This window comes from Podarcis filfolensis (genome assembly GCF_964270895.1).
Source record: "Podarcis filfolensis genome assembly, chromosome: Z".
Lineage (NCBI taxonomy): Eukaryota > Metazoa > Chordata > Lepidosauria > Squamata > Lacertidae > Podarcis > Podarcis filfolensis.
This window is the reverse complement of record NC_139617.1, coordinates 35831838-35859241: the sequence shown is the minus strand read 5'-3', so window position 1 is coordinate 35859241 and position 27404 is coordinate 35831838. Positions and strand designations below refer to the sequence as shown.

The 27404-nt window shown below is 45.0% G+C and overlaps 2 protein-coding genes and 1 long non-coding RNA gene across 15 annotated transcripts in view; 2 read left to right on the top strand and 1 right to left on the bottom strand.

Annotated features, from left to right (window-relative positions):
* The window catches only part of TSC1 (TSC complex subunit 1), a 32414-nt gene extending 23611 nt beyond the window's left edge, over positions 1–8803 (top strand). For all 8 annotated transcript variants that reach the window (XM_083596282.1, XM_083596283.1, XM_083596278.1 and 5 more), the window contains exons 15-22: positions 747–790; positions 2675–2841; positions 3600–3782; positions 3903–4013; positions 4391–4513; positions 5347–5534; positions 5886–6044; positions 6605–8803. In XM_083596282.1, coding sequence (XP_083452408.1) covers positions 747–790; positions 2675–2841; positions 3600–3782; positions 3903–4013; positions 4391–4513; positions 5347–5534; positions 5886–6044; positions 6605–7079 — 1450 coding nt within the window. In that variant the 3' untranslated portion in view covers positions 7080–8803. The remainder of the gene's footprint in view (positions 1–746; positions 791–2674; positions 2842–3599; positions 3783–3902; positions 4014–4390; positions 4514–5346; positions 5535–5885; positions 6045–6604) is intronic.
* Positions 8804–12947: 4144 nt separating this feature from the next.
* Positions 12948–27388, bottom strand: SPACA9 (sperm acrosome associated 9). Of its 6 annotated transcripts, none has more exons than XM_083596603.1 (5): positions 26770–27388; positions 23128–23283; positions 17630–17832; positions 14331–14478; positions 12948–13015 (listed from the first exon to the last, which is right to left on the bottom strand). In XM_083596603.1, the coding sequence occupies exons 2-5, from the start codon at positions 23269–23271 to the stop codon at positions 13007–13009; spliced, it is 504 nt and encodes a 167-aa protein (XP_083452729.1). In that variant the 5' UTR covers positions 23272–23283; positions 26770–27388; the 3' UTR covers positions 12948–13006. The 6 variants fall into 6 exon arrangements, with proteins under 6 accessions (XP_083452729.1, XP_083452728.1, XP_083452727.1 ...); XM_083596602.1 differs by having other exon boundaries at positions 27092–27348; XM_083596601.1 differs by having other exon boundaries at positions 26982–27334.
* Positions 19904–24342, top strand: LOC310754579. Its single transcript, XR_014543886.1, has 3 exons — positions 19904–20647; positions 21964–22112; positions 23288–24342. It is a non-coding gene; the product is annotated as an uncharacterized lncRNA (long non-coding RNA).
* Positions 27389–27404: the final 16 nt, after the last annotated feature.

Genomic DNA, 27404 nt, shown 5'->3' with positions numbered 1-27404 from the left:
CGTCCTTTGGTCTCCTTCAGCACAGCTCCCCCCCCCCCCCTCGCCAAACAATTCAAAATCTTAATCACATTATGTAGAGATTGGCAAAACAGTGCATATAACCTGCATGCTCCACTTTAAGAACTTGCTCTGATTTTTTTGCCTTTTTTAAAAAAATTATGGCTTGCTAATTGCTACATTTCCCACGAAAGGTAAAGGGACCGCTGACATTTAAGTCCAGTTGTGACCGACTCTGGGGTTGTGGCGCTCATCTCACTTTACAGGCCGAGGGAGCCGGCGTTGGTCCGCTCCGCAGACAGTTTTTCCAGGTCATGTGGCCAGCATGACTAAACCGTTTCTGGCGCAATGGAATACTGACACCAGAACAGTGCATGGAAACGCCGTTTACCTTCCCGCCAGAGCGGTACCTATTAATAATCTACTTGCACTCTTTGGTGTGCTTTTGAACTGCTAGGTTGGCAGAAGCTGGAACAGAGAAACGGGAGCTCACCCCGTCGCGGGGATTCGAACCGCCAACCTTCTAATCGGCAAGCCCCTGGACTCAATGGTTTAGACCACAGCGCCACCTGCGTCCCAAATTTACCACTACATTGGTGTAATTGGTCACTCACGTAGTCCTGTACCTTAGGACAGTGAGAGCAGTAGGGTGATGCTTGAAACCACCTGGGGTTTATTGTTGCTTTAAAAAAAAACCAAACATTTTTTACTGCAATCCAGAAAACCCACCATTCTTATTTGTTCCTCAGATTACCTTTGTTAAGCAAATCAGCTGACTGGACTCACTTTGGAGGTAAGAGGTTGTTGTTTCTTTGAGGCATGTATTTTAATCCATGTGTTGGAGCAAAACTTTGCTCAGCTTTTATATCAAGCTGCTGTGCATCTTTCCTCACTGCACTGGCATCTTGCATTTGATGGTGCTCAATAGCTTCCAAGAGTGTAAATGGTGTATCCTCTATTCACTGGCATCTGGTAATCCATTGCAGTTTCTTCATAGACTTCATGAACCTGAGTGCAGTGGCATTTAACCTAGATGTTAACCAGAACATGGGAAAACTGGCCAGATCACACTTTTCCAAAACAGGGCTGCAGAGCACACACCAACCTGGTTCAAGGTGCTTTATGCTGTGGGCAATGCTTGGACATCCATCTCTAAGGCTGGATTGGACAGTCATTTCTGCTATGAAGAAACGTGGCAGCATTTGGGACAGTTTAGCTTAGAGAAAAGGCGAGTAAGAGGCAACATGATAGAAGTTATACATAGCATGGAGAAAGTGGATAGAGAGTAGTTTTTCTATAACTCGTGGACATCCATTGAAGCTGAATGTTAGCAGATGCAAAACAAATAAAGTTTTCCTTCACACAGCACATAGTTAAACCATGGAACTCACTACTACAAGAGGGAGTGATAGTCACCAACCTAAAGGGCTTTAAAAGAGAATTAGACAAATTCATCAAGGATAAGACTATTGATGGCAGTTAGCTTTTATGGCTATGCTCTGCCCCCACAGTTAGAAGCATCAATGTTTCTGAATAAGAAGAGGAGTTTGGACTTGATACCCTTCTTTTCATTCCCCTTAAGGAGTCTCAAAGCGGCTAACATTCTCCTTTCCCTTCCTCCCCCACAACAAACACTCTGTGAGGTAAGTGAGGCTGAGAGACTTCAGTGAAGTGTGACTAGCCCAAGGTCACCCAGCAGCTGCATGTGGAGGAGCAGGGAAGTGAACCCGGTTCACCAGATTACAAGTCCACTGCTCTTAACCACTACACCACACTGGCTCCTGGAAACCACAGGAGGAGAGAGTGCTATTGTGCTCAAATTCTGCTTGCAGGTTTCATACAGGTGTCTAGCTGGCTACTGTGAGTACAGAATACAGTGGTGCCTCGCAAGACGAAAAGAATCCGTTCCGCGAGTCTCTTCGTCTTGCGGTTTTTTCGTCTTGCGAAGCAAGCCCATTAGCGGATTAGCGCTATTAGTGGTTTAGCGGGCTTAGTGGATCAGCTGATTAGTGGCTTAGTGGATCAGCTGTTAAGCGGCTTAGCGGATCAGCTGATAAGCGGCTTAGCGGATCAGCTGTTAAGCGGCTTAGCGGATCAGCTGATAAGCGGCTTAGCGGATCAGCTGATAAGCGGCTTAGCGGATCAGCTGTTTAGCGGCTTAGCGGATCAGCTGTTTAGCGGCTTAGCGGATCAGCTGATAAGCGGCTTGGGAAAAAGGGGGGGGGAAGGGGGAAAAAACCGCAGGAACTCGCAAGACATTTTCGTCTTGCGAAGCAAGCCCATAGGAAATTCGTTTTGCGAAGCACCTCCAAAACGGAAAACCCTTTTGTCTAGTGGGTTTTCCGTCTTGCGAGGCATTCGTCTTGCGGGGCACCACTATACTGGCCCAGATGGGCCGTTGGCCTGATCCAACAGGCTTTTCTTACATTCTTATTCTTCAGCTGCAGACCTAATCCTTTAGGAGGAGGAACTTTAGTTTAAGAGTGCTGGGAATTGTAGCTCTGCCCAGGGGTAAACTGCAGTTCCCAGGATTCTTCAGGGGAAGCCCATGTGCCTTACGCATATTGTGTGTATGCAGCCTTGGTTGTGTGTCCTGTTTGCAAGGTGTCTTAGGCCTGCTGGTTGAATGGTGCCAGCATCTTTGCGTACCATTGTCTTCTTTCTGCCTTCCCCTCAGGTGCTCCTGCACCAGATGATTTCAGTGTTCTCAGAATCCAGCTCCTCCTGCTGCACAATGAACTGCTGTATGAGCGCTTCAAGAGGCAACAGCATGCACTGCGAAACCGGCGGCTCCTGCGCAAAGTGATAAAGGTGACGGCTCTGGAGGAACACAACGCTGCCATGGTGAGTCAAGGTTTCTACAGGGAGCCCCTACACTGCAGGCGGTTTACCACCTGCTGTGTTACTACTGGGGAAGGGGGATGGAAGGCAACTTTGGGTCTGGGAGTGAAGTGCAGGATTCCAAGACTTTCTTATGTGGCCCACATAATTCTCACACATTGCCCCATACAGTGGTACCTCGGGTTACATACGCTTCAGGTTACATACGCTTCAGGTTACAGACTCCGCTAACCCAGAAATATTACCTCGGGTTAAGAACTTTGCTTCAGGATGAGAACAGAAATTGCACGGTGGCAGTGGGAGGCCCCATTAGCTAAAGTGGTGCTTCAGGTTAAGAACAGTTTCAGGTTAAGTACAGACCTCTGGAATGAATTAAGTACTTAACCTGAGGTACCACTGTATTTCCAGGCCGTGCATTTCACCAACTCTGCTTTGTGGCTTCCTTGAGTGTTTCTGCACTCAACCTTTACCCAGATATTTAGAAAATTGGTATGAGTTTTAATCTGTTTCGAGTTTTGAGTTATTTTAACTTTTGAAAAGTCTTAAATTATTATTTCTATTCTTTGATTTTGTTGTTTCATCTTTTTTTTTTTTTTGCAAACTGCTTTGAGGCTTTTAAACAATGTATAGATTCTATGAAATAAAATACAGACTACTGACATGCAGCAGGCATGTCACATAAACACATTTACACTTTGCGTTTGACAAAACTTGCCCTTATTTGAAGTGGGCCCTTTTGACTGGTCTCTGCTTCCTGGCAGAAAGACCAACTGAGGCTCCAGGAGAAGGACATCCAAGTCCTGAAGCTCAGCCTGAAGATGGAGCAGGCCAAGTTCTGCAAGTTCCAGGAGGAACACGACATGCTCATGGCTCGGCTCCACAGCCAGATCCGCCAGTTGCAGCAGGAACGGGAAGAGTATTACAATCACAGCCAGGAACTGAAGGTACAAGAAGTGACTCTCTGAGTTGGGGGTTGGGGCCGGCAAGGGCAGGGGGAGGTGTCTCCCAAGGATATGGTGCCACTAACCAGCTTCACTAATATTGTTTGGGTTTCTTTTTACAAGATCAGACTGGAAGACTGCCACAAAATCATCGCAGGCCTGCGGCTGGAGTTGAACACAGCCAGCAGCAAGATGTGTCACACGGAATTGTTGCTGAGCCAGGTTTCTCAGAAGGTAAGAGCTAAATTTTCCTGTGGGGTTCCACTTCCCCTATTTTGTGTGCATAGGTGTGTGTCCTTGGTTTCAATAAGACTTCTTCCAGCTGCATCCCAGTATTGTGGACCCTGCTCTGTGTTTGTTTGTGTGTGTGGTTGGGGCTGGCGGGAGTTGGAGTCCAGTAACGTGGGGGAGGGGGGGTCTATTGGTTTGTTTTTGTTTTAGTATGCATTTTGTGTTGTGAGCAGCCCTGTGATCTTTGAATGAAGGGTGTTATATAAATTTAATACAAAATAAACATGAAGGGCAGCAGGTTCCCCATCTTCTGGTATAAGCAGTACTTTTTAAAAAAGATAATAGTTGTGTAGTCTCTAACTAAAACTTTCTCTTTTAAGCTTTCTAACTGTGAGTCGGCCCAACAGCAGATGGAGATGTTGAACAGGCAACTCCTAGTCTTTGGGGAGATGAAAGAGTTGTGTTTGAAACAGCTTCAGCACAAGCAGGCTGGCACAACTAAGGTATGCCTCAGGAGAGATGTGTGCCAGCAGTGTTGCTTGTGGCTCACATTGGGCAAACACAACAGGCTGGCCCTGCAGATGCCGCTGGACTCCAGCATTCATGAATCTCAGCCAGTGTGGCCTTATGGTCAGGGGTGCTGGGGAGTTAATCAGTGCCATAGCTACCAATGGGGGGGCACTAGCCAGGTTTTTTACTCCAGGTGAAGCCTCCAGAGGGTTGCCATTGACATTTTAAGCCTGTGTGTATGTGCACAAATGCATGTGTGGGGTGTTGGTGCCAAACTGGGTCTTTGAAATAAAGCCTAGTTTTGCAAATGAGCATGCATCAGATCAATAGACTGGGTGCTTCAGATGTTGTTGGACCCCTTTTAGCCCCACCGATCAGGGATGATGGCAGCTACAGACAGGCCTGCAGCTTGGAGGACCATAGGTTAGCCACTGCTGCACTACTTTGAACCCTGCATACTTTGAAAAAAGCATGTACTTAAAGAAGTACAGTAGTAATATTTATTTCCAATAAGAAAATGATGGCAGGCATTTCAATTTTCATCAAATTATCTGTGGCTGGGAGATTTTAAAAATACTTGCCAATATTTCAGCACCTGAAAATCTCACACCTCTAGGAAGAATGATAGGGTTGAATTGAACCCCAGGCATCCTTTGCCAGCGCCTACGATGAGTTAGTGGTTTCGCTAAACCCAGATCCAAGGTCAAAAGCAGCAATTCCTTAATTAGTTCTGTCATAATTCTGCCTGGCCTCTCTTGTTCCCTCTCAGTCTTCTCTTCTCCCGTCTACAATCATTTAGCTTTATTTAACCCCCTCCATCTTCCAGGAAGTGGAATGCCTGCAGATGGCCTTTCAGAAAGAACTGGAGAAAGCACATTATTGCATTCAGCAGCAGAGCCAGGAGCTGGAAGCTTCTCAGAAGCGAATAGGCGAACTGGAATATCAGCTAGCAAAGAGGGACCACCTCTTGTTGGAGCAGAAGAAATACTTGGAAGATGTTAAAATCCAAGCCAGGTAAACCCCCCCCCCCGCCCTTCAGCTCATTTTACCAAGCAAGGGAGTACAGAGGCCTCCCCCAAATCCCAATTTCACTCCTGTCAACCTCCAGGAATGTTAGGTCTTTGAGGCAAGCAAAGGTCTCCTAACAGCTCACAGCATCCTGCACAAACTCCATCTCCCAGGATTCTGTGGGGAAAGCTGTGACTCTTTAAAGTAGTATTATAATACTGTAAATGTATGGGGTGAATGTGGCCATAGCCTGGAGGGGAATACGTCTTTTTCCCCCTTGAAAGAGAAATGCTTTTGTACACAGAGGGGAAATGTAATGACATAAAATCCAGACACAGGTTTCTTTTCTTTTTTCAGTTTCCAACTCCAAGCAGCTGAGGGCTGGTACAAAATGCAGAAAAATATTACGCAGCTGTTTGAGGTGGAGATATTGAGTCTGCATGGCCAAGTGCAGAATGAACGGCTGTTGAAGAACCGTGAAGAAAACAAGGTGGAACAAGCTGAATCCAATGAAAGGTAAAGGGGCCAAGTGCAGCTGTGAGGCTTGCTGGCTGCTCATAATAAACCATTTATGTCTGATGCAGGCTTTCAGAGCTTAGGGGTTGCAGCCAACATTTGTCATATTCAGAGTAGACCCATTGAAATCAATGGGTTTGACACATGGGTCTATTCTTCATTGCATTTATAACCCCACCCCAACCCTTTCCTGCAAGGAGCTCAATGTGGCTTATATAGTTCTTCCCCTCACAACAACTCTGTGAGGTAAGTTAGGCTGAGAGACTGCCCCAAGGTCTCCCAGTGAGCTTCATGGCTGAGGGCGGTGGTATTAGAATCTTGCTTTCCTAGTTCCTAGTCTCTAACCACTATACCGCACTGGCTAAGTTTCACTAACTGAGAACAGGATGCTGGACTAGATGGGCCAGTGGTCTGATCCAGCAGGCTGTTCTTATGTAGGGGGAGTGAAATCTTTGGGTAGGTGGGGCAGTTTCCAGCCCGTGTGCTGCTGCTTCTGAAGGCAAACCTTTGGTCACTTGGGCTGACTTGTCTCTCTCCTCTCCCCTTGGCCCCCACAACAGGCTGCCTGGAGCAAATGAAAGCAGTGCTGACCCTACTATGGGACACAGTGAGGAACCACTGGAATGTAGCAGTGAGACTGAACTTCCCAGCACCCGGGGCAGCAGCAGCGAAGTGTCCACCCCTGAGAAGCCCAGCCAGCGCACTGGGCAGCTCAACAACCGCAGGGAGTCGTCTGCATTGCTGGAGCCCTCCTCTGGCAGCGTCCCCCCCACAGTGGGCTCCTTCCCAAGCTCTGAGAGTTTCCTAGGGATGAAGGCCCAAGAGCTGTTCCACAACAAGAGCAAGGGTCACTGCAATGAGGATGGGGTGGCCACTGGCAACGTTTGTGAATCTTTGAAGACCTGCAAAGATCCCAGCCTGGAGGTCACGGAGGCAGCCCAGGCACCCTCCCCTAGCCCCGAGGAACTGCCTCCCTCCCCCAGAACCCAGGACGCCAATGTTGGACAGCTTCATATCATGGATTACAATAGCTAGAAATGAGGAAAGGAAAATCAAAATCAGTATTAACATTTTCATATTTTTGGCATAGAACAGGGAGGTGTGGCTGCCCAATTTAACTAAAAGCTTTTGGGTTTTGTCAGTCCAGCACCCTACCAGCTTACACAGGCGGCAGTTCTTTTGTTGGACTTGTTTGCCGTAAGTGGATTTATGGGATGGCTGAGTTTCTGGGTCTAGAAGTGTAGGTGATCAGTCAAGGCCTTCCCTGAAACACTTCTGTCCCTCTTGAAGCCACTGTGTAGTACACACTTTGACGCAGCAGCAGCTAGGATTTCTCCAAACTTTTTGTCAACTCATCCACTTTTTTCTTGCCCTACCCCCCTGCTGAGAGGTTGGTTTAAGTGAACTTGTGTGCAATATGGAGCAGAGCCTCCCCCAGGGAATACTCGGGGTGTGCTCATCTGGAGAACTAAGCATCTGTTGTCTCCCCCTCCTGCAAGCAACTCAGGGTTACTCTTATTGAGAAACCCCTGGATTTGTTTTTCTCAAAGTGTTATCATATGATGGCAACTCAGTCTTTTCCCCGCCTTCAGCCTTCCCCCTCCCCATTCCCCCCCCACTCAACTTTTTGCATTTTGTGCATAGACTGGACTTCACTCTAACCGTGAAATGAGATAGAGTCCCCTCCAGCATTGAAAACCATACCCTCTTTCTCTCATCTCCCCTCCCCACAAATTTGCTTTTGTTGCTGGATGAGATGGTACTGAGCTGACCTCCAGTTGTGTGGGTGTTTATTTTTCCACCCTGAGTGGAAAAGAAAGCTGAGGCTTTTCTGTTGGAAACCTGTCCTGTGGAGATTTCTGGTTAGTACAGTGGATGCAGAACTTCCCCAGCAAAGCAAATGCCTCACCTTAGCTGAGACAATTTTTTCTTTGTGTTTGCTGCTGTGTCTGTCTTAAGAGAAAAGGGTGAGCTGATTTTTTTCTCTTCCACCCCTTCCTAAGGAGTGGTAGTCCTGTTTCTCATTGCCTGCCCAGATGCCACCCTGGTCGTCCCCCCCCAAGTTGGCCTATTTACATTTCTATTGGGGGGGAATGCTTCTGAATTCCCCCCCTTGATTTAAAAGCAGTGGGATTGGCTATATTGTGTCCTCCCCCCTTGCAAACTGTCCCCTTGTGGTTCATTTGCAAAATGGGCTTTATTTTCAACAGCAAAAGTACCCCTTCAGTTGAGAGAGCCTTCTCTCTTTTAAAGAGACAGCATTTTTCACTAAAAGGGCACATGATCACCTGCCAGAATCTCCCAGTATGTTCTCTTCCCACTGCACCATGGACCACAGAAATTATGGAGCATTCAGTAAATCTCTTGAATCATGAATGCAGCACATGAAAAGGCAAGGGGATGCAGGAAGATCCCGGTGGTAAAGCTGGAAATTATTTTGTTCCCTTAACAAACAAACAAAAAACCTGGCTGCTTTTAGTTAACCGTTTGTCAGAGAGCGATTTCTCTATTTAGATTTAACATTGATTCCTGCCTTGCTCTTTGTATAAGTAAATATTTTACATTTATAAAATGTAAAATGCCGTAAATATGAAATTGTAAGTAAGAAATGGTGCAATTCAAGATAAAGGAGTAAATTAAAGAAGAAAAAAACCCAAATGGATGAAAATTTGCTGTCCTTGCTAGGATGTTGTAATATGTCACAGCAGTTCCTTGTGTTTTACTGTGAACAAAAATAAAAAGAATTCTTTTGTACTATATTAGACTGAATGGTTTTTGCAAGTAAAATCATAAAAGGATCCTGTTGGGGGACCTATACTGGCTAACTGTTAATAGGAGTGTGCAGAAACTCCTTTTGTTTGAGAGAGTGGGCACTTTACTGAACAGCTGGATTGATTTTCTAACCATAGCAAGGCAGGGTTAAGGAAAGTGTAACCCTCCCAGAGATTGAGTGACAACTCACATCATTCTGGAGATTCCCACAATGTGAGAAGTGAAGCTACAGGGAATCAGGAAGAGGGCCTTCTCAGTAGTGGCACCAAACCTGTTGAATGCCCTGCCATCAGATGTCAAGATGATGTGCTTTTTAAGGCTTAATGTTTTACTATGTTTTTATATATGCTGGAAGCTGCCTAGAGTAGCTGGGGCAACCCAGTCAGATGGGCAGGGTACAAATAATAAATCTTCATCATCCTTGACCAGACTAGCTGGAACCGGTGGCTCTTCAGATGCTGATGGGACTCCCCAATTCCCTGTCTCCTAAAGAAAGGATTTTGGCATTTCACAGTGCATATGGTTTTGAGCATGGAGGTGTAACATTGCTTCCTCACAGTGTGTGACTTTTGGTGGGATTCATTAGACCAAGATCTGATTACTCTAGTTAATAGTTAATGGCAGCTTAATGGAACATCTCTTCTTCCCAGTATTCCTTGCTTCTGAGTTTCCCAGAGGCATCTGCCAACTTTTGGAGAATACTGAACTAGACTTACTCTGTTTAGTGTGTGTAGTATGCCTGGGGTATAGAATCTTAAATGTGACCCTCCAGGCCTCTGTATATGGCCCTTTGAATGTTTTCCTGCTTTCTGGCCCTGCTTTGCACCTTGGGGGTGTGGGGGTGTGTGTTGTTGTCAAGCATTGTAAAGAGTTTTCAAAGACAGGTTAAAAACTCTTGACAATGCTGCTTGCTTGTCTGGATGAAGAATAGAGAGATTTGTGTGGAGCTAGCCTGTGCAGAGGAATGATTTACATTAGTTGTTCTGCCCACTTTCAACTCTGGCCCAGCCCACCATAGCATGTGGCCCTTGGGTGAAAAAAGTTACCACCACCCTACTCTGGGTGCAAACCTGCTCCCCCCCTTTTATCAAAAGCCCTCAAGGCATCTCAAGTGGCCTGCCTAGCGAGATGATTCCTCTGTCCAGGGGTCCTTCTAGAAGCTCTGTGGCTGCTGTAGCTTTAGTTGCTTCCATTTTGAATGAAGCTCTGCCTGCCTTGGAACTCTGTGAAGCAACGTCTCAAATGAATCCCAACTTTTATGTACCTGTCTAGTAGGGATCAGCTACTAATAGCCAAGCATTGATCCAATAAGCACCAACCCAGAGTTGGGGGTTGGGCAGTCGGGGCAAAAGGCAGCTGGCCAGCAGTTCTTTTGGGTATGGGTTTGTGTATAAAATCTGAATTATGTAACCTGGGATTTTGTAAACCGCTAAGGAATTTGTAACTGGGAAGGGGGTTGCTGTTAAGAGATTCTGCAGGTGGCTTCCAGGAAAAACATAGAAAGCCCTGCTGGGTCAGGCCAATGGCCCATCCAACCCCCGAATCCTGTTCTCACAATGGACAACCAGACAAGATTCAAGCACAAGAGCACTCTGTTTCCAGAATCCAGGTTAATCCTCCTTCACCCTACCTCTCAATAATTACGGGTTTTTAACTCAAGAACCTGCGTGTGTGTGTGTGTGTGTGTGTGTGCACATAACTATTTACATGTAGCAAAGTGCAAATTTCCCATTTTTCACTCATGTATGCTGGCTAGAAACAGTCTCTTGTCAAGATTAGCCTTACCTTAATGGGGGATTTAAAATAAATACAGGCAATAAGGGGTGTTACAGGAAGGGTAGGACCTCTGGGAGGGGATACATTGTGCTTCTGCAGTAATTTGTCCACCTTGGTTCCCATCCTGCACTCAGCTCTCATCTGTTGCTCCTTGAAGCTGTCAGCATGCGACAGCAGCCACACCCTGGGAAATGGCTTTGACTGCCTGACTAAACCAGGTAAGAGTAGCTGATGGGTCTCAAACCCTCAGTAGGTTAAGGACTTCCCTGCATGAGAAGACAGGCTCCAGCATATTGAGCGGACGAGATAAATAGTGGGTCCAATGATCAAGAGGGGCGTTTCTGCATGTGTTGCAGAGGAAAGTGAGGGGCAGGTGAGGCTTGTCAACCTGGGAAGGAGAAGGAAAACTGGTCCTAAACCTTTGCTGCCTTGCAGCATGTCTTCAGAAGCAGAAAAGGCTACACATATCTGGAGAAGACGGTTGGATGGCCTGGCAACTCCTGCAGCCAAGCTGATGCAAAACGTATTGCTCTGTTTTCCTTTGGACCACACCAGTGAGGCCGAGGGGGCGGTTCCTGTCATCTGGGCAGCCCAGGACCACCTTACATACTGTGTCCTGGGGAGGTCACTTCGGTGCTGCTTACACAGTGGTTTGACGTCATCCCTGGAGGCATAATCCATTCTCTTGAGACAGATGGATGCCAATGCAATAGGCTATAAATGGTTAATGCACAATATTCGGTGTGCTATTGAAGCAATAAAAGGGTACTACTCTATATGTTGGGGTGTGTGAATGACTTGATAGGAATATGTTGGATTTCTTGCATAAATCATTGGCTGGGATGGAGGCTGGGTTTGCCTTAATAAATACAGAAGAAATTTGGCACTTGGAAAAATAACTTTTATGGTTCACTGCTGATTTAATATTCAAGGGGGGATGCTTCCCTACCTGGATCAAAATGATTAAATATGTATTATATCAGAGAAAGGAAGCCAGCAAGATAGAAAAAGAGAAAAATAAATTACCTTCCAGCGCTTTCTAGTGCTAAGCAAGAATGCTTTGGTAGGTCTATAAACACCACCATAAATAATAAACATTTTATGCCGAAAGAGTTGGGGATGTAGGTTGAAAGGGCTCAATTATTCATTTATTTTACTTCCTGAATGCAGAGTAGAAACTCAAACCCCACAGTGCATTTTAACTTGCTACCACTACAAAGGTGTTGGTGGAAAGTGATAGCTATCTTATCTTCCTCTTCTTTTTTCTATTCTTTAAAGAAAATTAGAACTCATCTGACATCAGAGGACCAGTGGTGGCTGGTGCTCATTGGGACTGGTAGGGCAGGAGGCAGGGAGCCCAACAGTAGGTGGCGCCAGAGCCAATGACAAGCAGAGCCAACTAATCCTACCTCTCCCCATCTTCCCTTAGCTGAGTTTTACAAGAGCAACACACAGAAGGAGGAGGAGAAAGCTGACAGGAAGTGCCACCCCCTGAACTGGTTGCAAACAAAGAAGACAGCTAGGTGGGGAGTGGCTGAGGGAAGACTGATGTTGGTAGGGCAGTGCCCCATTCACCCTAATGGGCCAGTCTCCCCTGCAGAGAACTGGGATTTGTTTCTACCATTCTCCCACTATTGTTGCAGCTTTTAAACCCACCTTTCTGCTCAGACTATCCCAGGCTAGTTTAAAGTCATGCAGTATTCTGAAAAGAATAACAGAATATGTTAGAATAACAGAAAATGTTAGAAGAGCCTGGCTGCTGCATCAGGCCAGCGACTCATCTAGTCCAGCATCTTGTTTACACAGTGGCCAACCTAATGCTCCAGTGGGAAGCCAGCAAGCAAGAACTGAGCACAAGAGCATTCTTGCCACTTGTCACCTCCAGCAACTGATACACAGTGGTGTACATATCTAGTAGTCATGATAGCCTTGTTCTCCATGATCTCATCTTTTTTTTTTAAGCCATCAGAATTGGTGGCCATCACTGCCTCTTGTGGGAAGGAGTTCCATAGTTTAATGATGCACTGTGTGATGAAATTCCTTTGCCTGTCTGGAATCTCCAAATGGGACAGTCAAAAAGAAGTAGAGGGAGGGTGTCTGGGAAGAATCTAGGAACTGGATTCGGGCCTAGATTTCCAATGTGTACCTTGGGGAGATGAAAAAAGTCAAGTTAATTAGAAGTGGGGGTACCATGTTGTAGATTTATAGGTTTAAAATGTGGGTGAGAATAGTCCTGGGTCTGGGGTTCAAGTTTGCCTGTCCCTTCTCTACCACCCCCATCCCCGGGCTCAGCATAATTTTCCTTTAGTAATTTGATCACGAAAACACCTCTATAATTCTAGCAACGAGCTGCACTTGCAGGGGAAACAGCTTTATTCAGAAGCATCTTCCGGCAAGAGGCAAAAAAACAGGAGCTAAGGATCCTGCGAGGAGGGGAAAGAAAAATAATCAGACAAAAGGAGTTGAGTTGTACTGACAAGATCTAATGTTAAAATGCTCCATTTCTTGAAAACAATGGACACTCCCTACCCCACCCCTGGCAGAAGTTGGTGTGAGTTTGCAAGAGGGAGAGAGAGCCTGGCATGCTGGAAATGTGTTTCCCCCCCCCCTCTTTTTTATGTTTCTGTGAGAAGTAAAGCCCTCATTTTTCCAGAGGTGCTTAATATTTTTTTTTAAGTGCAATTCTGCCTTGAAAAGTGGTCCAAGTCTCCTGAGGTGACCTGGAATCTTACTTAAGTACAAAAATACTCCTCTCCTGCCCTGTGCTTTTCCTTCTGTGTGTCAAAAAGCTTTACTCAACCAAATTCAGTTCTTCCAGAAACTCAGTGTATCCTGGTTTAACTGGTTCCAGGTAGTCGTGAGCTCTAAGTGGGTGTACAAGTTTTTTGTTTCTTTTAAAGGGTATTTCCACCCTCTCAAAAATGTCTGTGTGGATGGATCCTCCTTTCTCTGGTTGTTTTACCACCTCTTTCCCCCAGCTAAATAAGTAATCCATGTTAGAGTCATGATTTGGCCAGAGGTTCACACTGGGCAGACATGTAACACTCAAGCCTATAAGAAGTGCAGAAGAGGGGCAGCTGTCAAGGTGAATCAAAACCCTGTGCTCTGATATGGTGGCCCACTAAACCTTCCCCTGCCTCCCCACAACTTGAGGTATCATTAAGTGCCTGGCGGACACCACACCAGTATTTGGTGGTGGCCTAATTTCACCACAGTAGGCCATTAATTCTGTAGGCCTAGTCTGCTCTAAAGCTGGGATTACTCGAACACTGTTGAGTAGGCTAAAGTATCTTCATCTGAGGGTGACCTGCTCCAAGAAAGGGATAAGATAGATCATGCTTGTCGCTACCAAAGCAGATGTATCTCTTTCTTTTCCCCCTCAGGAAAGGGCATAACTGAAGCAAATATAGGGAGACTGTTTTAATCGCCGGATGCTAAGCGAGCAGGCTGCTTTCTTTTTCTTTTTTTGGTCTTTACTCTCTCTCTCTTTTTTTAAAATGCGTGTTTGCCAGGCGGTCTCCAGGGCCCGTCGAGAAACTTCCGGATGGCCCTGCCTAGGCCACCCAGTTGCTTTAGCTTAACCCTCCTGTCCTCCCTCTCCCTGGCCTTTTCTGTCAAGCTAATGTAGGTCTGAGTGCCCTCGGTGATGAAAGCGGGCCGGCCTAAGTGGTCGCGGTCGCCCACACGGCGAATGGGCAGCTCTGCCTGGTTGTAGACGGCGGCCTTCCGGGCACTCACACTGTGTAACATGTTCCGCGGGAGCTTCTCAGTGTGAGCCACCCACTCCTTCATGCTGTCGAGGACGATGGGGATGAGGCTCACCACACCGCCGTAATGGTTCCGGGCTTCATCGCAGCTGAGGTGGTTCACAACATCGTGAGGGTACCTGTTGGACATTTGGGGGTGGCGGGGAGGAGAAGGCCAAAAGGCATTGGTACAGTCAATGGCAGTTCAGTGGTTTGGGGTCGTGGGCAGGGCCACTGAGAGAAGATTTGGGCCCTGGTGGTTTTTTTTTTAATTTTTGATTTATTTTTATTTTTTGCACAGCCTCCAGCAAGGGCAGAGTGGCTAAAAATCTTTACAAGGGATATAAAAATAAACGTGTGATCTCATGTGTGTGTTAATAATAAATACAGTGGTACTTTGGGTTACATACACTTCAGGTTACATACCCTTCAGGTTACAGACTCTGCTAACCCAGAAATAGTACCTCGGGTTAAGAACTTTGCTTCAGGATGAGAACAGAAATCGTGCTCTGGCAGCGCGGCGGCAGCAGGAGGCCCCATTAGCTAAAGTGGTGCTTCAGGTTAAGAACAGTTTCAGGTTAAGAACGGACCTCCGGAACGAATTAAGTACTCAACCTGAGGTACCACTGTATAATATTCATGTGCCAGCTGAGAACATTAAGGTCCCAACAGCTAATATCAGTAACAGAAGCACCCACGTGATCTCAGCTGAATTAACCAAATACTTTAAATGTTAAACTTGTACAGGTAAGGCAACATGATGTGCATCACGCGACAACTTTGTTGTATTCACACAGAATTCACTTATGAAAACATACAGAGGTGACTGTGCATAATAAGATGAGGCTTTGTCGTCCTACTGTCAAAGCACAGAAGCTAATGTTCATACAGAGTCAGAAATAAGTGGGAATGCTTGGTTCACAAGCACAAGTTTGCAAGCGGTTTTTCAATGGATGTCAGAAACAATGGATAAATAATGATACAACCAAGACAAAAATATATGCAATATAGTCAGGCCCTGGGTCACCTTCTGACCCTCTTGTACTGGCTTCCCCTCCACCCTGGTCATGAGTGGCCCTGAAACCCATTACTATAGTCCTTGTCTTCAGCATTCTAGAGCTATCCAATCAGCATAAAAGGGGAACTTTTCTGGCACTGATAAAAAGCCTCTTTGTGCTGCTGATTGGAGGCCAATCAGAGTGAAAGGAGGTGAGTCAGCTGCTGAGGATGGTCTCCTAGGGTCCCTCTGGATAAGATGCACTGGAAGGACACCAAGGAGTTGTCCTAAAAGCTGAGCATTTAGGAGCACTGGGAAAAGGTTCCTCAGTTTTAAGAGAAGGATGTGCTAGTTCTGTTATGTACAATGGAATGTCAATAAAAACACAACTTAAGTCACTCCAAAATAAGATATTGAAGCACTCAAAATCATTTGGCTGTGTTCATGCACAGAAAACATGGAAATCTGCCCTGACTAATGGAATGCATCCATTATTATTATTATTATTATTATTATTATTATTATTATTATTATTTAATTTTACAAGATAATTTCATAATCTTAAAAGGGGATCCTGCATGAAGGGATCCTGCACTTTTTAATTTTCCACTACTCTACTGTGGCGGTTACAGAACAGTCCCCCCCTTCAACTATTTGTAGGCCTTGCTCCTTGGATTGACAACAGGTCGGAGTAGGGGAAAGCCAGGCCCCTTCTGTGTGATACACCTCTTCCTCCATGTGTCTCAAAGTTAGATCTCTGAGTGAAGCTCTTCAGGTAGTTCTGGGAGAGCTGCCTATATGGAACACTACACAGCCACTGCCAGTCAGTATAGACCAGCCTTTCTCAATCTTGGGTTCCCAGATGTTGTTGGACTATACCTCTCATCATTCCTAGCTAGCATGACCAATGGTCAGGGATGATGGGAGTTTTAGTCCAACATCATCTGGGACCCAAGGTTAAAAGATGCTGGTGTAGACAGTACAGTACAGTACAGTACAGTACAGTAGACAGTAGATGGACCCCAATTGTCTGACTCAATGTAAGGCAGTTTCCTACATTCTTATATAATGGGGAAGGGCTGTAGGGCAGTTTGGGCAGAAGTTCACAGGTTTAATTCCTGGTGTCTCCAGGTAGAGGCAGGAGATATCTCTACTTGAAAAGCTGAAGAGCTTCAGCCAGTCAGTGCAGACTGAGCTATATGGAACAATGATCTGACTCGGCAGACAACTTCTTCTTTACATGATCCTTTTATTCAGAACCAGGAGCACTGGAATCTTATTTAATTATGGGGGAAGGGCTGTAGTTCAATGGTAAAGCATCTGTTCTGCATGCAGGAAGTCCCGGGTTCAATCCCCACTGACATTTCCAGCTAGGGCTGGGGGAGGCATCCCTTCTGAAACCCTGGAGAGGCGCTGCTAGTCAGTGTAGGCCAGAGCTTTCCAAACTGTGTGTCGGCTGCAGTGTGTAGGTGTGTCATGTGAACACTCCTCGCCCTCCTCCTGGGGCTGGAAAGGGGTTAGTTTAACCTCTGGTTTGCTAGTAAAACTGAATTACTGTGTTGTGAAATGATACTTGTCTAAAAAGTTTCTCACCAACCTGAAAAGTTTGGAAAGCTCTGGTGTAGACAATTCTGAGCTAGATGGATATTCAACAGAAAGCAGCTCCCTACATGCCTATTTAAATCATCCTTTAATTCAGAACCATCAGGACTGGAATCCTGGCTTTCAGGGGAAATGCCACAACTCGGTGACAGAACATCTTGCTTTGCATGCAGACGATCCCAGGTACAATTCCTGACATCTCCAGGAAGAGCTGGGATATACTCTTATCTGAAACCTGAGGAACCTCTGTGCATCAGTGTAGACAATACTGAGCTAGATGGACCAAAGGTCTGGCTCTGTATAAAGCAGCTTCATGTGTTCATCAGGAGCACTTACAGCTCAGTAGTGGAGCACCAGCTTTTCATACAGAAGGCCATAGGTTCAGTCTTTGCCATCTCTAGCTAGGGCTGGGAATGTTTCCTGCCCAAAATCGTGGGGTGCCACTGCCTGCCAGTGTATACAATACTGAGCTAGATGGATCAATGGGTCTGACTTGGTTTATAGCAGCTTTTTATGCTGCTATTCAGAATAATGGGGACTGGAATGTTGCTTTGTTTTCAGATGAAGGACAAGACATATGGCAGTTTCCTGTGTTGCTATGATGGCATTAGCCAACTTGGCTCCCTCCAGATATTTTGGGTGATAGTCCCTACCAGCCCCAGCCAGCCCATGCTCTACAAATAAATACCTACTTGGCTCTGATCCCACTGAGGTCATTGCTGTGGCTCACCAACGTTTTGCACTTGTCCAAGAGGGCGTTGGTGACACTGTTACCAGGGTGTAGGGATTCCAGTCGTTGGCAAAGTTTGTTCAAGTCGCTGCAGATGCTGAGGAACAGGAGCAGGATACGTTTGTCAGTGGAGTTGTTGCAGTAATGGTCCGTGTAGGTCTGCACCTGCCGGACACACAAGGGGGAAGGAAGGCGAGTTATACCAAATGGCAAGGGCAGGGCCGGAACTAACATGGTGGAAGTCTATATGAATTTCAGAATCAGCAGCTCTTTTTTTTAAAAAAAAATGTTAACGGAAAAAACAAGTGCAAAGTTAATAAAATGGAAAGAAAACAAAGTCAAAAGTGTAAAACCATAAATCATCACAGCCTCCAAGGACAAAAGTACAAAGACACAGCGCAACTCCAAAGGGATAGTAAAGTTTTCACTTATACAAATATTCCCTTTACAAATGATAAAGATATATAGAGAAGAAAGGTATTCTCCACCTGTGAGTTCCATCATTATTGAGAATAAAGGTTCTATGTAGTCTTAATTGAGCGTGAGGTTAGGTAGGCAAGAGGCTTAGGTTCAGAGTAAAAGGATGCTTTTATGGCCAGGCGAAAGCATTCAAGGAGGATGCAAAGCAGGGCTATCGGGGAGCATGCTCGGGGGGGGGGGTGTCCAAGGGGCAGATAGAGTGGCCTAGGGGGCACACCTGGCCTCCAGGCCTGAGTTCCATACCCCTGTCCTAATGGGCTTTGGAAAACGTTCCTGGAACACACAGCCAAAGTTTGTGTGATTCATCTCCTTCCTTGTTTGGATGGGGCTTAACCCAGCCTTCTCTTCCACTGTATGCATGATGGCTGCAGCCAGAGATCCTTCGTCTCTCCGAAGAAGCTTGCAGTTTTTCTGGTTTTAGTTTGTGTTTGAATGATATATCTATATTAGTGTATGCATTGCTTAGAGATTTTTGAACAATTAAGCTTTGGGGAAGGACTGTAGCTCAGTGACAGAGCATCTGCTTTGTCATGCAGAAAGCCCCTGGTTCAATAATCAATAGCTTCTCTAAGTAGGTCTGGGAGAGACTCCTGCCTGAAACCCCAGAGAGCTGCTGCCAGTCATTGTAGACATACTGAATCAGACCTATTGGCCCATCTAGCTCAGTACTAAGTCAGCTTCCTATGTTCCTAAGCTGTATATAAATGCTTTTAAATAAGCAAAATAATCTAGGTGCCTTGGATAAAATGATCCTCAAAAAAACAATAAAAGAGAGTTATACAGTTCTACCTAAATCCAGGACAACTACCAGGAACTAGGACATTGAACCTGCAAAAAGGAGTTATTTCCTAGTGCTGACAATCATTTGGAGACAAATACTGTCACCTCTTGTGCTTATATTTTTTTGTTACTTTGCCTTTTCCACGCAAGAGAATGCAAACAGGGTGGGGTGGGGGGGTTGTTGCAGGGAAAAGATAATGGGGTGCAGAGGTTGCTGGCTTCAATCCGGTTCAGGCCGGTCACCTGCTGCAAATCTGTATCCTCAATTGGCTGCTTGGCAGTCTCGGGTCAGCCGTTAGTGGACAGGCAAGCTCACTGCGCAACAGAAGCCACTCGCAGTGGCTCTGCTTAATTGAGTCCCGGGATGACAGACTCAGCGGAAAAGGGCCAAGGTTGCCCAGGCAGGTCTGAGTGAACTCCCCTCCTCCTTCCTTTTTAAGTGGCCCCACCAGATTTTGAGCTCGGCCACACCGCCAAGATGGAGAGCTGTTGCCACGTATATTCCCTAATGGAAGGAATAGATCAAAATAACTGTGCATGTTACTTGCTGGAGGGTCTCTGAGGATGCCCGTTCCTTCCCAAAAGGTGGAAGGCAGATGCTTGAACCTTTGACCATTCCTGGTTGTTAAAGAATCCTTAGCTGATTCCTCACACCTGTGCTTTACTACTACTACAAAGTGCTTGTCTGAAGTACCTTATTTATCTTGGGGAACCTTATTACGACAGCCCGGCTTAGTAGGCCTGTGAGTGTGTGGCCCAACTTACAAGTGGGGAGTTGAAAGGACAGAGAGAAGCAGCACTTTAAGGCAGACTTTCCCCAACCTTGGGTCCCCAGATGATGTTGGACTACAATTCCCATCATCCACGTTCAGGGCTAGCTCCCTGATCACTTACCATGCTGGCTGGGATGGGTGGGTGGGGCTGATGGGAATGTAGTCAATAACATTTGGATGGCGCCACTTTGGCTACCTGTGACTTAAATACATATGTATTACATGTTAGGCCAGTCTTCTGCAACCTGGGAAGGGCTGTGGCTCACCTGCTTTGCATGCAGAAGGTCCTGGGTTCAATCTTTGGCATCTCCAGGCAGGGCTGGGAACCCTAGAGAGCCACTGCCAGTCATTGTAGGCAATACTGAACAAGATGGACCAAAAACATGATTCAGTGAAAAGGCAGCTTCTAATATCCCTGTTTAATTCAGCCTCTGCTGCAAATGACTTGAAGCAACGGAGCAAAGGTTCAGTCCCCGGCATCTCTAGGTAGGGCTGGGAGAGGCTGACTGTCTGAAACCCTGGAGGGCTGCTGCCAGTCTGTGGGGAGCTAGACAGACCATGTGTTTTTAACTTCTTAGACTCATTCGGCCTTTAACTTAAAAATATAATAATTTTGGAGGGAAATAAGCCGTTCACATTCCACTGTATGCGGGTGTTTTAATTTTTTTCTTAATCTTAAGTATATTTAATACTTTGGCAGATCAGCTTGCAACATTCTGAATATCGTTTTTTCTTCTTTCTGCCGAAGATCATTTGGATGAACTTGAACTGAGCTTGCTTGTTTTGCAAAGGGATGAAGATGAACAGAAATTAGTTCCTGTTTGGACATGCCACACCTGAACAAGAACTACTTGGTTTTCAAAGAATTACCTTTCCAAGTTCTGGACATCTAGAGTATGAGTATACATGGAGCGATGGAAGGCGAAGAAAAAAATGGATTTGAGCAGGTAGGAGGGGACAAATATACATGGCGACCCAGAAAGAAACAAATATTTGGATTTGGTTGGGGTGCAGGGAACAATATGCTGTTGCTTGGTACCTCCTGTCTGCTTGTTTCTGCACTTCTGCCTTAACTGTACATTTGTAAATAAGCAGATTATCACAAAGAGAATAAAGGGCTCCGTAGCACTTTCCTCTTTTTTTTTTTAAAGACTACTCTGTAAACATTGTAAAGGCTTCCCTTGGGAAAGGGATAACTTTGAAATGACTAGCAAGAGATCAGCCTGCTTTTAAAAAAGCATGTTGTTCAAGTGGAATGCTTATTATGTGACTCCCCTTCCCCAGGTCTAAATGTTATTGCGAACTGGAAGTGTGAAAAATGAGGTTGTTTTATTTATTTATTTTTAAAAGAGAAATATTCCAAGACTGATCACTTAAGAGCTGGCACATTTTTCCACGTTAGTACAACTCAGAAAGAATCTGTGTGTCCCCCAAGGAGGGAGAGGCAGGGTCTTCATTCATCATTCCACTTTTGACACATAGCCATTATTTTTAATAGGCAGTTTCCAAAGTTATAGTTACACCATGGGGACGCACACTGTGGGGTGAGGGAAAGTGGTGTGTGTGTCAGAGAGAGAGAGAGAGAGAGAGAGAGAGAGAGAGAGAGAGAGAGGTGGGAAAAGGCTGTTGCTATAATACATTATGGATTCCAGATTTACCAAGGAGCAGCGAAGGACAGTATGTCCTCAATCATCTATGAAAAAGAGATGGTTATGATGGATTAACTGCATTCCTTTCAATGGGCCAAAGGATTTATTAATTGCACTCAAGGATAGGTGAACCCAAAATCTATGTTGCTGGATACGGTTCCCAAACACTACTGTTGGTTGCTGGTTTGAAAACGATGGTTGTTGAGAAGAAAACAGCACATAGGGTTTATAATTTTCACTGTGAAGATGTGAAACTGTTTCCAACTCTCTTGCTTTCATTGTAATCAGGGGTCAGCAAACTTTTTCAGCAGGGGGCCGGTCCACTGTCCCTCAGACCTTGCGGGAGGCCGGACTATATTTTGAAAAATAATAATAAATGAACGAATTTCTTGGCCCACAAATAACCCAGAGATGCATTTTAAATAAAAGGACACATTCTACTCACATAAAAATACGTAGATTCCCAGACCATCCGTGGGCCAGATTTAGAAGGTGATTGGGCCAGATCCGGGACAGGGGCCTTTGTTTCCCTACCCATGATTGTAATGCTAGAGTTTGTGGGTAGACACCAAGTCTATGTTTTGTTTTAGTTAGCATACTATGTTTGTTCCTAGAATCAGAATTGTAGAGTTGGAAAGGAGCCCCAAGTTTCATCTAGTCCAGCCTCCTGCAATGCAGAAATCTCAACTAAAGCATCCCTGACAGATTGCCATCCAACCTCTGCTTAAAAACCTCCAAGGAAGGAGAATCCACCAGCTCCCAAGTGAGTCTTTTCCACAACCCTTACCATCAGAAAGTTCTTCCTAATGTTTAGTTTAAATCTCCTATTTTGTAATTTGGGTCCATTGGTTCAGGTCTTTATTTTGTGTTTGTATAAGTCCTCCCCCTTCCCCCAAAATCCAGTAAGGATATATAGGAAGGTTTGGTTGACATAGGCTCTCCTTTCGTTCTTACATGATTACGGTAACTAAAAAAGCAAACAATGTTTGAATCTTTATGTTAAAACCTTGTAATTTATTTTGCACTCAAACATCCATAATAGATATGTTTTAGAAATGGTATACACTACAGAAGTCTTGATTTATTGGTTTTTTTGTTTTGACAGCTGTAATTTTTTCTTTTTATGTGTTTTAAAATTTAATAAAGATTAATGGGGGGGGGAATCAGGGGGAAGAGAAAAAAACTAGGATGGGCGAATCTGTCCATTTCAGTGTATCTGTTTCAATTCTCACCATCAGTTTGCGATTATTTTTTTTAAGTCCTCATGAAAATTCATAAGCATTTTAGTGCAAATTTATCCTAATATATATGCAATTTTGTCTAAATATATGAATTTCCTCTAATGTGATGCATTTTGCATGCACTTTTCATTTATATAATGTACATTTATGCACTCTTCACCCTAGTTATGTCCATAATTTCTTGGCACATTTTTGGACCTGCATCACACAATTCAGAGAAGCACAGATTTTGAAGGGAGGCTGCATTTCAGTTTTCCAAAATTGCACTGGAAAGTATGCATTGAGTAGAGTCACCTTTAAACACTGAGAAACCTAGGAAGCTGCCTTACACAGAGTCAGGCCCTTGGTACATCACTGTCTATACTGACTGGCAACGACTCTCCAAGGTTTCAGGGAGGAATCTCTGCCAGCCCTACCTGGAGATGCCATGGCGGATTGAACCTGAGACCTTCTGTAACCAAAGCAGATGCTTTACCACTGAGCTATGGCCTGAACTGGATTTCTCCCTCATCCCCTAGTTCTGGGATCTCTCCATACCTGTCCGATGCTTGACACAGGCTTGATTTTGTCATGGGCATTCTCTCGGGTGTGTTCCAGTGCAGTAATGAAGGTGAACTGCTGTTGCTGGAAGATCTTGTAAGTCTGTTCGATGTTCCGCAGGCTCTCCTTGATTTCATTCATTTTCCCCTGCTCCTAGGATTTAGAAGAAACAAGGAGACATTTGTTCAATCTCTTCGCCCAGCTGTGAGTCGTAAAGGGCCTCTCCCTGCAAAGCCCTTTCCATCTGGCTTAGCGAGTGGGGCCCAGACTCACCAGCTCTACTAAAGAGGCTCCTGTGAGACCAGAGGGACATCACTATACCTGACAACAACTATTGGATTCTTTTGCCCCATCTTTTTGTGCCTGCCTAACAGCCGTGTCATGCTTATAATATTTTATTCTCTTGTTAATTATGCTGTTTTAAATGTGCATTTTATATTTGACTTTCCTTAGCAATGCTTTCTTTTGAAATGTTTAAGGTTTTTTTTGTTAACTTTGTTTGTGTTAAATATGTATTCTGTAGTTGACCTCCTTTGTAGTTTTATTTTGAAATCTTCAAGATATTTTAGTTTTCTGTTAATTATGTTGCTTTGACTGTATACTCTAACTTTTACTTTCCTCAGATTGTTTTATTGATGTTTTAATATTCTGTAAACCGCTTTGAGATTTTTCTTAAAAATATTAAGTGGTATAGAAATGAAAAAACAAACAAACAAACAAACAGGCTTTTATAAAGCCAGTACATGCCTTATAGTTGTGATCGCTATTTCCTTACATAATTACCTGCATAAATGTTGACACCTGCATTGTCCTCTTGCACTATCTGAATGGAATTAGACCTAGTACTTTTTATTATCTATTTGTTCATTGAATTATTATAGCCTATATTCCCCCTTCCCCACAAAAGGAACTCAAGATAGCATGCATGATACTTCCCCATCTCATTTAATCCCTACAGTAACCCTGATGGGGATGGATTGAGGATTAAATCCGTAAATAAAAATTTAAACCCCTTGTCCCATGTGTGTGGAAGAAATATGAGAGTAAACAGGCTATGAAGCCTTTTTAGCAGAGTAAAAGCACTTATGTGCTTTTGCAACTTACTGGAAGATAAGGATTTGACAATTACACCTATTATCCCTGTTTATTTTTGGTTTGCTGAGCATTCTTTCCTCTCTATCCCCATTGTTAAGATTGATTAACATTGTTAAGATTGATGTTTTAGTAAAAACAAAAAGGTTTACTTACATTTCAATGCAGGCAGCAAATACTTCAAAGTGGTATGCAGGTAATAATACTTAGTTACAAAATACAAAATAGGTTTCCAAAATGGAGTCAGTACATTTCCAAGCACAATTTAAAGTGTTGATGTTGACCTTTCAAGCTCTAAACAGCCTTGGCCCATTATGCCTGAAGGAGTGTCTCCACCCCCATCGTTCAGCCCAGACACTGAAGTCCAGCACCGAGGGCCTTCTGGCGGTTCCCTCACTGTGAGAAGCAAAGTTACAGGGAACCAGCCAGAGGACCTTCTTGGTAGTAGCGCCCGCCCTGTGGAACGCCCTCCCATCAAATGTCAAAGAGATAAACAACTACATGACTTTTAGAAGGCATCTGAAGGCAGCTCTGTATAGGGAAGTATTTAATATTTATTGTGTTTTTATATTTTTCTGGAAGCCACCTAGAGTGGCTGGGGCACCCCAGGCAGATGGGTGGCATACAAAAAAATAAAATTATTAGTCTACCTTGCAGGGTTGTTGTGAGGATAAAAGGGGGTAACTGTGTACACTGCTGAACTTCTTGGAGGAAAAGTAGGGTGGAAGTATAACAACAAATAATGATAACAAACAGCCCCATCCTGAGTTTTGTCTGTTGGTCATGCTAGAGTGTGACCGAAATGATAAAGAGTGTGGAATAGGCTTTTCCCCTTTCCCTCACATGCCAGGTTGCCTCCCGTAACTTCTGAATATACAGTCAGCAGATTGCAATCTTCTAAAATACTTAATATGTGTTTGCTTCATATCCCACCCATCTTCTCATTTGATGGAGAAGCTTGATCTTAACACTAACGACTTTCCGGGTGGTTCGATTATTGGTGCTTATCCATTTGCGGACACCCGAAGCTATCTTGCCATAGAAGAGCCCAGTTGCAAGATGTGTGTGTGTGTGTGTGTGTGTGTGTGTGTGTTTAAAGGGAGAGTGGGAAAGATATATCACAATCTAACTCTGCAGCCCCTGATCCCCAAGCAGTAAGTCAATATGGTTGTAATGATACAGCAGAAACAGACCTCCAGTCCAGAAAAGACTGACTGACAATCAGGTGTCATAAACCCTAGTGAGTCGATTGTAAACATAATGCGGCAATGCATCAACTGTGATGCCATGAAAAGACCGAGGGGACAGAAGCCTCCTCTCGGCTAGCATAAAACAGTAGCCCAAGTGACTTCAGATTTCCTCTTGGTCATTAAACGCAAAGGCTAGCTTGATGAACGTTGGAATGAAGGGCCCCTGCAGCTGATGTTAACCTTTGCTTGCTTGCACCTATTGGGGGAGACAGGATTCTAGAAGTGGTGGTGGCTTTTCTAGCATGGATCATGCACATTTCTAAGCTGAGACTGTGTTGGGGGACATTTATAGGATGTGCTGTGACTCCCTATCTAGACTGGTCTGGGGTTTAGGTTTGCCAGATCTTTGGGTCTGACCTGGAGTCTCCAGGTTTCACTGGCACCCTCCAAGTGGAAGGCGGAGAGGGCATGTGCATGTGTGTAGGTAGGTAGACAGGTAGGTATCTGGTGACACAGGGCAAGAAAAACTTCCTATTCTTCAGGATGGGGGGATGTAGGGAATATAACCTTGGCACAAGGGCCAGGGTTGCATATCAACTCCTTCAAATGTAGGCAGATCAGAAACTGAACACTGATGCCCAGAATGGTTTGTATAAGAATTAGCCAGTCTCATTCACTTACCTCCTTCCTGAGAGGAATGTCTAGGAAAGGTATGGGACATTGAACTGTTAGAAATTCAGACACACCAACAGAGTCTTTAATGGTGCATCTAAAATAGATCACTTCTATTCAATGTGGGATGTTTATTCTCTTATGTAAACTTGACTGGCACAGCCCACTGAACTCCCTGTTTTACAGGTAAACATGCAGAGAACTAAATTTACTGAGAACTAAGTTGACTCTTCTTCCCTCTACATGCAATAGTTGTTCTATGCTGCACTGCACACTATGTTGTTTCCCCCTCCCGTTCTTCAGTATCCTTAATTATTTTTACCATCGTTTTTGCTGCATTTTGCATTTGCTTATGTCTGCAACCCTTCTGTTATGAAAAATGACAATAAAAGTTAAAACTTTAAAAAGTTTTGTTTTAACAAAACAAAAGTTAAAACAAAACAGTAAAACAAAAAATAATAAGTTGCTGTTTTGAACATCTCCTGCCCCTGATTTGAAGGAGGTCAGCCCAGAGCAGTGACTTGTACAGAGACACAATAGACACCCACCTCTTAGAGCAAGCAAATCTGCTTTGTTCCTGCACCAGGAGGTATTGAATGCAGAGATATACCTGGTTCAGGGACCCAGCAGAGTTACCTAGCCCTAGCAGACGCAGACTGAATGTCAGCCCAGAGCAGCAACATACCCGACAGCCTTTTCGTTATTCCCCGGATTCCCAGGAACCTTTTGTTGTTTAACTTGTTTAGATTTACAGTTCTCTTCTGGCACACAAGTTTGAGAACTGGAGACCAACTGAATAAACTGAGTTACACCAGTAGGGTGCCCTTCTGGGCTTTGCAGTTCTTCCCAAAGAGATGGGTCTGTGTGTCTGTGTGCCTTAGATCAGGCTTCCCTAACCTGGTGCCCTCCAGATGTTTTGGACTGCAACTCCCATCAGCCCGGCAGGGGAGATGCTGGTGGTTGAACCTGAGACCTTCTGTCTGCCACGACGCCGCTCTGACACTGACCTCCGGCCCCTTTCCCGTTCAAACGCCGTTTTAGAATGTTCTCAGCGCAAAGCGCGCGCGTCAACTCCGCAGCTTTCCCAAGAACCCTGTGAGGTAGGTCGGAGACAGGAATGTCATTAACTTGTCTCTCCGACTGCAGCTTCAGGCTTCCTCCTCCCTCCGCTCCTTTCCCCGATTGTGCATGTCCCGAAGCCGCCTCCGCCGCGGGCGCTGGCTGTTGTTGGCACTCGCCGGCTCCCTGCTGGAGGCAAGCGGCCAGAGCAATTGTTACACGCGTCACCCCGGGTAACCGGGGTGGGTGTACGCGTGTGCA